The sequence below is a fragment of the Indicator indicator genome, chromosome 24 (assembly GCF_027791375.1).
Source record: "Indicator indicator isolate 239-I01 chromosome 24, UM_Iind_1.1, whole genome shotgun sequence".
In the NCBI taxonomy this organism is placed as follows: Eukaryota; Metazoa; Chordata; class Aves; order Piciformes; family Indicatoridae; genus Indicator; species Indicator indicator.
This window is the reverse complement of record NC_072033.1, coordinates 14590461-14600141: the sequence shown is the minus strand read 5'-3', so window position 1 is coordinate 14600141 and position 9681 is coordinate 14590461. Positions and strand designations below refer to the sequence as shown.

Genomic DNA, 9681 nt, shown 5'->3' with positions numbered 1-9681 from the left:
CACACTGCCCCTAGTATCTGTGTTGAGCATACAGAGTAAACAAAGAGAATCAATAGGAAAGTGAGATCAGCAAAAGTCTTTTCAGTTTTAACAAATGAAGAGTCTACATAGTACAAATAACTTGTCTGTGGTTTGTTTCTTAAATTACTTATCCCAGTATAGACCTTTGCAGTATTTTATTGCAGTATAATTCTATTGCCAGGGCCCCTTATTGCAACATCACTTTTAAAGCCTGTTCCAGGAAAAGTTCTGCTTCAAACCTGCTGGCAGTCTGCAGTGACGAGCTCACTGAGCAGAACTGGGCCCAGCCAGTGCACAGTTTTGGATGGTGAGCTGTCACTGCAAGGAGGTGACACCTTGCAAACTTCCTAAAGCAAGTGCAGCACCTCTGCTTGCATGTTGCTCAGGGTCTGGAAGTGCTGGATCCAGCTGTAGGGACAACAGCTCCGTCCACTCTTGCAAACCTCACTGTGGGGTTGATCTCCCCTCCAGGATGTGAGCATCACCCAAGAGTGAAAATTCAGGTTGGAACTGTCACCTTCCACAAGCTCAGTGACTTACAGCAAGAGGCTCAGATGCAATGACTTTAATTCAGATCCTTCCTCTGTTCCAGGGCATCTCATGACTTCCCAAGGACAAGGAGGCAGTGCACCATACCTCCTTCTCCAGGGAGCAAGACTAGGATGGCTCTTACATCATGCTGATGTGCATCCCTTCCTCTCCCAGGAGCCTTGCTCCACCTGCATTACTCATTTGGCTGCAATGGAAGCAGCAGGCAGGGTGAAGGACAATTCAAGGTGAACGAGGCCACCACAGTCAGGATGTCCATAACCAAATTCTCCCTTGGGAATGCAAGCAACCTGGCTGCTGCGATAGATCCAACCAGCCCACCCACTTCTTGTTTCCTCTGGGGTGAGGAACAGGTGGGACTAGGAAATCCTGCAGCACCCATGCACCTTCTCCTCCATCTCCTCCATGGGAGCTTTGAATTTCAAGAGGGGCGGGTCACCGCTGGACACTGTGTAATACACTGAGGTCCCGTTGGAGCTGTAGGGAGAAGTCCTGGATGCAATGAGGTGAGACTTGGCCTCACCCCCATTCTCAGCCACTCCTCCCATGTGGGAGGCACTGCTGAAGTGGGTGCTGAGGAAAGGGTGCTGGAGGAGTTTGGCTGCAGCCCGCTGCCGCTTCAGTTCGGAGAGCGTTTGGTGGTTATGCTCCTTGTAGGGTCCCCAGAACTGCTGTGTGTCAGGCAGCCCGGGGTTGCCGTAGGGCAGCACGTGGCCTGGGTTACTCTCAAGGTCAGTGTGCATACTCCAAATGTCCCCGTTGGAAAAGGTGTACTGGTAAGGGCTGGCAGAGGCCATCAGTCCGTTCTGGAGGGGGATTTCAGAGTCACACTGGGTGCTTTTGTTTGCTAACTCCGGAAGGAGAGAAGAGTTCTCCAGCACGGAATTCTGTAATGAGAAGATATGAAAGAAAAGCATCTTCCCCCATCCCCCTTAGCATGGCTCACCCCTGTGACAACTTCCTTAGCCTGCTCACACTCAGCCCCTCTACCAGACAGGTACTGCAGCTCAAACATTGCATTCACTCACTAACAGGACCCTATAATGCTGTGAGCCCCAGTCAGGAGCTGGTTCCCAACCACAGACATGGAATGTCAACTCAGAAGGACTCACCAAAAAAAGATATATAGAGAGATAAGCATATTACTAGACCATGGCAATAACTGAGTTCAGTAACTGCCAAGCAAGATCACAGTTCTTTTGTGATGGCCACTTTGCTAGCTGGAAAGAGAAATACAGACACTACATTCCTGAACTTCCTAGTCTCACACAGTCCTGGACTGGTAGATGTTGGAAGGGACCTCTGAAGACCATCCAGCCCAACTCCCCTGCTAGAGGAAGATCACCCAGAGTAAATCACACAGGAATACACCCAGGTGGGTATGGAGTGCCTCCAGAGACAGGGTCTCCATAACCTTTCTGGGCAGTCTGTTCCAGAGATGAAGTTTTTTCCTTATGTTTATGTGGAACCTCCTGTGTTCCAGTGGGTGTCCATTGCTCCACTGTTTCAAAACTATTTATGAGGTGTAAATCCAAACCAGTCCTTCCACTTGAGTGGGATATCCCCATTTATGCCAAATGAGAAGTCAGTCTTTTGCTTATGCCACCCTCCATACCAGGACACCCACTACTACTACGACTACTGAACTTGCACCACCAGCCCTCCTGGGTGACTCCCACAACAGAGAAGGGATTCCTTACAGGGTCTGTATTCTCCTGGTCGGACCGAGTCTCCCCAATTTCTCCAATGAGAGCTGAATTTCTCCCTTCTTCTGTGGCCCCCAGTTGCTGCCAGATGATGGCTTCCTTCTCACACTCCTTCCTGTAGAGGTTGGTTCTGTCTGAAAGGCTGGCCCGCCTCACCACCTTCCTGTGGGTCAGGAGAAGGCACAGCAAAGCTGTGAGCAGGACATGCCATTTCCTCTTACCCTGTGTAGCTCTTCTCATCTCCTCCTTGAGCTTCACAGCCTCTCCCACTGAATGGAATGTGAACTTGGCTTCCTGGCACCCACACAGAGCAAGGGCACTAGGGTGGCTATTAAAGGGTGGGAGGAATTTTCAGGTGCTTTGAAGCAGTACTGCAAATCTGTGTTAGATCTCACACAGCTCACCTAATGGATCTGCTCTAAAACCAGTGGAGTAAATGTAGAAGGAGAGGGCTCATGAGCTGTTCAGGGAGTTTCATGGTCTGCAGGGCTGCTTTGTTGTGAAGTAAACAGAGAGAGCTGTGCAAACCCTGCCTGAGCACAGTGTCTTGGCCATGAGACCTGTTAATGATAAGCTCAAGTAAATCCACTTGGAGCACTGACTCTTTGACACCAGTAGCAGGGCTATTGGTTGGACTCGGTGATCCTGAGGGTCTTTTCCAACCTGAATGTCTCTTGTGTTTCATCTGTGATTCTGTGGTGTAAGAGGGTCATTTCTCAACACCTGCTCCTCTGCTCAGAGTGGTTCTTAAACCACCAGAGCACAAAACCACTCTGCCCCTAAGAAACACCACCTCCTTCTGGTGAAAGAACCACTTATTCAAAGGAGCTCTACTTCCACTCTTCAGAGTCCATTCAGAAAGGATGTGGAGGTTGTTCTCTGACCATAGGCTGCTCTGCAACCACGTCTGGGTGGCCCAGCCATGCAGCAGGTGAGCCAGAGGGAGCAGCACACTTACCCCCGGCTGCCTGTGCTGGAGGTCCTTCTGCTCAGGGAGGATTTATGTCTCATCTGAGACTTCATGATCACATCATGTTTGTGTTTCAACTCCAGAAGCAGGACTTTGAATTCCTCCTCTTCACACAGATCTGTGGCACACACAAACCAATCCATCCATCAGACAGGTCAGATGTGGTACCATTAACACCATGTTACTAACTGGGCCTTCTTATTATGTTCTTACAGGTGCTAGGAGGAAGATACACCCATGGTTAGATGCTAGCATTTTTACTTCCAAGCTCTTCCAAAGCTTGTGGAGTGGCCTGTTCCAGCTGCATGAGGTTCAACAAATCAAAGTGCAAGGTCCTGCATCTGGCTCGGGCCAGTCCCAGGCACAGGGTGGGTGCAGAGTGGGTTGAGAGCAGCTCTGAAGAAAGAGACTTGGGGGTATGGATTGTTGAGAAGCTCACTGTGAGCCAGCAGTGCTCTCATGCAGCCCAGAAGGCAAATGATATCCTAGGCTGCAGCAACAGGAGCGTGGGCAGCAGGTTAAGAGAGGGGATTCTGCCCCTTTACTCTGCCCTTGTGAGACCCCACCTCCAATATTGCCTCCAGTTCTGGTGTCCTCATCATAAGAAGGACACACAGGTGTTGGAGTGAGTCCAGAGGAGGCCTCAAAGATGATCCAAGGGCTGGAGCACCTCTGCTATGAGGATATGCTGAGGGAGCTGAGGGTGTTCAGCCTGGAGAAGAGAAGGCTCCAGGGGGACTTCATAGCTGCCTTCCAATACCTGAAGGGATCCTACAGGAAGGCTGCAGAGGGACTTTTCCTAAGGGTGTCTAGCAATAGGACAAAAGGGAATGGTTTGAAGCTGAGAGAGGTTTAACCTGGACCTTAGGAGGAAGTTCTTCAGTAGGAGGGTGGTAAGACTCTGGAACAGGCTGCCCAGGCTCCCCATTAAAGTAACTGCAACTTTGATTCCAAAGGAAAATGATACTACTGCTCCTGGAAGCACCATGTGAAGCCTCCAGCACACTTAGGAGGAAAAGATTTTCTTAGCAATTTCTTTCTCTTTTTTTTTCTTTTCTTTTTTTTTTTTTTTAAGCTTGGTAAGCTCACCTATTGGCATCTCATCCAAAGATGTCCTGGCATTCAGACTAGCTCCATGGGACACCAGCAACTCAGCCATCTGCATCTAAAGAAAGGGAAGGAAAGCCAAGTTGGTAGAGGTTATTTTAGGCAGCCATTTTCCTCCCCAAAGCTGAAAAGCTGGAATAAGGAGATGAAGCCATGGCATTCATGTTCAGCTCACCTTGAGTTACTCTGGTGTGTGATACCTGTTCAACACTGCTCCTACCATTCAACTGCACAGACATATTCTTCCTGAACTTTCTTAGTCACAGGTTCCTTCTTTGCAGACCCCAGGACCTCAACTGATGTTGTTCAGAGAGTCCAGCCCCAGTACAGATTTCTTCCATTTGCAGAGTACTCCACAGTTTGTCCAGGCAGAAAGAAATGTCACCTTCACCCGTGACATCTGAACAAAATCATTACCTGTCCCCAGAAAGCAGCAGCATGAAGAGGTTCCCAGCCATCCCAGTCCTTCACATCCAGGCTTGCTCCCTGGTCAAGCAGTACTTCAGCTGCATGCAGAAAACCATTGGCTGCAGCTATATGCAGCTAGGAGATAAGGAACAGAGCATGAGCCACCTGCAAGGACCACCAATGCCTTTATAGGCCACATCTCAGTGAAGTTTCTTGGATAACACAAGTCTGGACCTGGACAGACAGACAGACTTTTCCCACTTGGCAGATGCCATCAGGTCCAAAGCAGGTTACTCCTGTTGCTAACACTCAGTACTACCTGCATGCAATTCTGTTTGGAGAGGAAACTCCTTGAGAGTTCAGAAAATAACTCCCATGGATGGGCTAGAACAAGGAAAGAAAAGATTGGACGTGGCACTTGGTGGCATGGTGTTGTGATGTTAGGTCAGAGGCTGGACTTGGTGATCTCAGAGGTCTTTTCCAGCCTCAATCATTCTGTGATTCTGTAATGAAGGTTTTGTGTTTTAAATCAAGGACTCTCAAGTGCTTCCCTTAGGTGTAGGGAAACAGCCCAAGTGAAAGGCAAACATGCACTGGAGAACATCACCCACTGTAACCTCTGCACTCCTCATGCCAGAAGAATGTCTCCTCTTCCCCACTTGAGTGCTCTGGATGCAATTTTTGAATCAAATTGTCAGCCTCCTTCAGTCAGAACTCCCTTTGTGCAGCTGCACTATTAATTATTTTCACCTTTTGAAAAGCATTTCAGTCCTTGGCTACTTTTAGTTAAGGGAATGGGATTTTTTTTTTTCAGACATTGACTTCCAACTACAACCAACACTTTGGAGGCATATCAATAATAGACTCCTTTAGTCCTCCCCTGACACTTCATATCTCTGAACATTCTCCTAATTGCAGTCTGCTGTTGCATCTCTGAGCAAACCACTGACCTGTGTGCACTGCTCTGAAGGTGCTGGCTCCACTCAGAGCTCATCGTATTTCAACTGTACTGAGGAGGAGAATAAAAGCTTCTTTTCAGAAATTTCCATGTGGATTCCACCACACAGAGTTAAAGCCTCAGCTGGAAATAAATTCTGATGCTTTCTGGCAAATCAGTTAACTCTCTCATAAAATTTTACAGCACTAGGGTCATAGCCTCTAGAGGCCATAAGAATTAACAAGGATTCACTTGGGAGTGACAAAAGGGGAAGGCTGGAGGTCTACTTAATTTCTGTATATAATCCTTGTTAAAAGGGAAATGTGTTAAAACCAAAACAAAACAGAAAAAAGCTGCAATAAAAGCTTCCTCAGTCACCCAAGTTTATCTTGAAGGGAGCCTGCTCTCCCCTTACACTTCTGGTGTATGCTATAGGTGACAACTGAGATTAAGAAACCTGAATGTACTGCCAGGGTCTGGCCATCAAGGAAATGGCACCAAGTGGCCAGCAGAAAGTCTGGAGACTTTCAAAACCCACCTGGACTCGTTTCTGGTGCCCCTGCTTTAGCAGGGGTGTTGGACTAGATGATCTGCAGAGGTCCCTTCCAACCCCCTTCATTCCCTATGATATCAGTTCTGTCTGGACCCAGCCATCAGAGGAGCAGGGTCAGATCAAAGTCCCAACACATGTGATGGCTTGACTGAACTCTGCCTGCATTAGGACTGCTGTACACAAGGATTGAAGAGACAAGTTTGCAGGTGAAACAGAAGGAAACACCACTAGGATTGTTCAGCCTCCTGGCACAGCTTGCCTTGTGCTGTGCATCTGTCTCCAGAGCTCTCCTCTGCCCCAGGGCCGATGCCATCCTATGTGAATAAACACAGCACTCCAGAGACTCAGCATGAGCCAGATGCTATGCAAAGCAGAAAGGAGAGGAGGCAGAAAGTCTCCAGAGTGCCCCAAGAAAACCAGAGGGCTCTCACATCTCCTCTGTGGCAATCAGATCAGACTATGAGACCAGCAAGAAGCAAGAGGTTAGTGGGAGGTCATTCAGTCCCATTTCCCCAGAGGTCAGCAGAAGTGCAGTGTTCTGCAGCTCTCCTCATTGTGGGACTTACTGCACCTTTCCTTGGGAGCTGCTGGTACCAGCTACTGTAGAAAAGACCCAGGAGCTTAGCAGCCCTGCTGCAGGGCCTGAGCTGCTGGACAGCTGAGAGAACTCACATGAGCAAGCGATTTGCTCCAAAAAGTGCAGGGCTAGACAGCAAATGATGTCAGCTGTACTCATGGACAGAGCCTGTTCCTATGTGACAACAAGCTGCAACAGGGGAAAAGATCCAACTGTCTTGCTCACTCCTCTCAGTGCCTTGTATGTGCTGATTTTGTGTGACCCCTGCCATGGGGCAGGTTTGGTAACCTGCGGGCTGGGGGAAGACAAAAGTGAAGCTGCAGCAACATTTCACTCACCAGCGTAGCACCCTGGGCATCTGTCCTGTTCAGGTCTTGTCCAGCTGCAAGTATGTCATGGATGTCACAGATCATGACCTGCTCTGGAGCAGCTCTCATCTCGTTGATCCTTTCCTGTGTGATCCCTGTTCAAATTCCAGTTAGAGAGGGAAGAGTTGGAGTTGTCTCTGCTGGTTGAGTAAAATTAGACTTCATAATTGCTGGTTGATAGCCTCCTTGTCAGAGGCTGCTTGGCTGAGGGCACTGACAGCTGTCCTTCATGCTCATCATCATTTAGGAACCAGAGAAGCTAGACAGAGTCAGGTGCCAAGGATTTATGCCAGGCAGCAGCTCTCTGCTGTTCTCCAGAGGCAAATCAAGAGCTGAGGAACAAGGTAATTTTTAGTACTACATTGACCCATTTTTATATTTCACATGAACTCACTCTCCTTACCTTGATAGGCCATGCAGGTCTCAATGACATCCAGAGTTGGCTCATCTTCACAGAGGTCATATGGCATGTTGCCATCTGCATTCACTGCCAACAAGTCTGCTCCACTGCAAGGAGAAAGAGAGAAAGGACCTCAGGCATCCTAGAGCTCAGTGCCAAACACTGGGAGAAATACCTAGCAACAACCAGCTGGGGCGAAAGAGTTGCCCAAATGTCATCAGGGTTTGTGAGAGGTAAGAAAGATCTGAAGCAAAGCCATGGAGCTATGGATGGAGAAGATAAATTCCACTCCAAGCAGGAAGGAATCCCAGGAATAGCCTGAAAGCAGGCAGTGATCAGCACTGCTGCACATCTCACAAGGTACTCAGCAGCCTTGCTTTCCATCCACAGAAGCTGTGGGCAGAATCAGCTCTGCAGGAAGGGACAGACACAAAAAGCCTCTTACTGCTGTATGAGGATCTTCACCAGGTTGATGTGACCACATGTGGCTGCTGCGTGCAGTGGAGTCCAGAGCTCGTTGTCCTTTGCGTTGACATTGGCCCCGTGGCTGAGGAGAAGCTTCACTATCTCTTCATAGTTGTCTATGCAGCACTGGTGAGGAAGAGATACAGACAGATGGGCTTTTCAGCCTGGGGAAGCTCACACCTGCTCACTTGTACTGGGGTACCTGAATACAGAGACCCACTTTGTCCTAAAGAGTTTGGCAACAAGTCACAGAATCAGCCAGGTTGGAAGGGACCTCCAAGATCATCAAGCCCAACTGATCACCCAACCCTATCTAATCAACCAGACCATGGCACTAAGTGCCTCATCCAGGCTTTTCTTAAACACCTCCAGGGACATCAACCCCACCACCTCCCTGGGCAGCCCACTCCAATGGGCAGTCTCTCTTTCTGGGAAGAACTTCTTGTTAAGGTCAAGCCTAAATTTCCCCCTGCACAGCTTGAGACTGTGTCCTCTTGGTCTGCTGCTGGCTGCCTGGGAGAAGTGTCACCAAACACCAAACTGAGCACAGGCAGGACAGGAAGGTGCAGAACACCTGCACCAGACAGACTGAAGGCCCCTGGTGTTTTACAGGACCTTCTGGTTTGGGGGCTGAACCAGCAAGGAACAACAGCAAATATGCACAGCTTCTATCCCACTGGATCTGGATCTTCCATCCTCAAGAGCTCACAGCAGAAATTCAACATAACCACTACAGCCATGTGCCAGGGGGTGAGCTGACCAGCTGGCAAGCCCTTTCCTTAGGGAAAATCCCACACACTGGCATGTGGTGGATAGAAGTCTTAGCTGCTCACACTACCTACCACAGTTATCTTGGGTCGCAACCTCATAGATGCACCAGGCTTGGGACAGAGTGGCTGGAAAGCTGCCTGGCAGGACAGGATCTGGGGGTGCTGGTTGATGAACCAGATGAACATGAGCCAGCAGCATACTCAGGTGGCCAAGAAGGCAAACAGCATCCTGGCTTTGATTGGGAATAGTGTGGCCAGCAGGACCGGGGCAGTGATTGTCCCCATGAACTGGGCACTGGTGAGGCTGCACCTCAGATACTGTGCTCAGGTTTGGGTCCCTCACCTGCTAGAGGGGGTCCAGAGAAAAGCAACAAAGTTGGTGAAGAGTCTGGTGAAGAAGGCTTTGGAGGAGTGGCTGAGGGAACTGTTCAGTCTGGAGAAGAGGAGGGTGAGGGGAGACCACCTGGCTCTCTACAACTCCCTGAAAGGAGGTTGGAGCCAGGTGAGGGTTGGTCTCTTCTCCCTAGTATCAGGTGATAGGATGAGAGGAAATGTCCTGAAATTGTGCCAGAGGAGAGTTAGGTTGGAGATTAGGAAAAAATTCTTCACTGGAACAGGCTGCCCAGAGAGGTGGTGGAGTCACCACCCATGAAGGTGGTCAAAAAAAGTGTAGACATGGCACTCTGGGACATGGTTTAATGGCCATGGTGGTGTTAGGTCAAGGGTTGGACTCAATGATCTTACAGGTCTTTTCCAACTGGAACAATGATTCTATGAAGAGATGCAAGTTGCATTCCCAGAGCTACGAGGTACTGCAGGGAGCATCTTTCAGTTCCTGAAAAAAACCAAC

General features: G+C 49.2%; 1 protein-coding gene across 2 annotated transcripts in view; it reads right to left on the bottom strand.

Moving 5' to 3' along the window:
* Positions 1-929: 929 nt before the first annotated feature.
* The window catches only part of PPP1R16B (protein phosphatase 1 regulatory subunit 16B), a 43277-nt gene continuing 34525 nt past the window's right edge, over positions 930-9681 (bottom strand). The window contains exons 3-10 of one of the 2 annotated variants that reach the window (XM_054391975.1): positions 8042-8187; positions 7600-7703; positions 7167-7291; positions 4771-4896; positions 4336-4411; positions 3235-3364; positions 2271-2439; positions 930-1457 (exon numbers count right to left, since the gene is read on the bottom strand). In XM_054391975.1, coding sequence (XP_054247950.1) covers positions 930-1457; positions 2271-2439; positions 3235-3364; positions 4336-4411; positions 4771-4896; positions 7167-7291; positions 7600-7703; positions 8042-8187 — 1404 coding nt within the window. The remainder of the gene's footprint in view (positions 1458-2270; positions 2440-3234; positions 3365-4335; positions 4412-4770; positions 4897-7166; positions 7292-7599; positions 7704-8041; positions 8188-9681) is intronic. The other variant, XM_054391976.1, reaches the window with a different exon arrangement.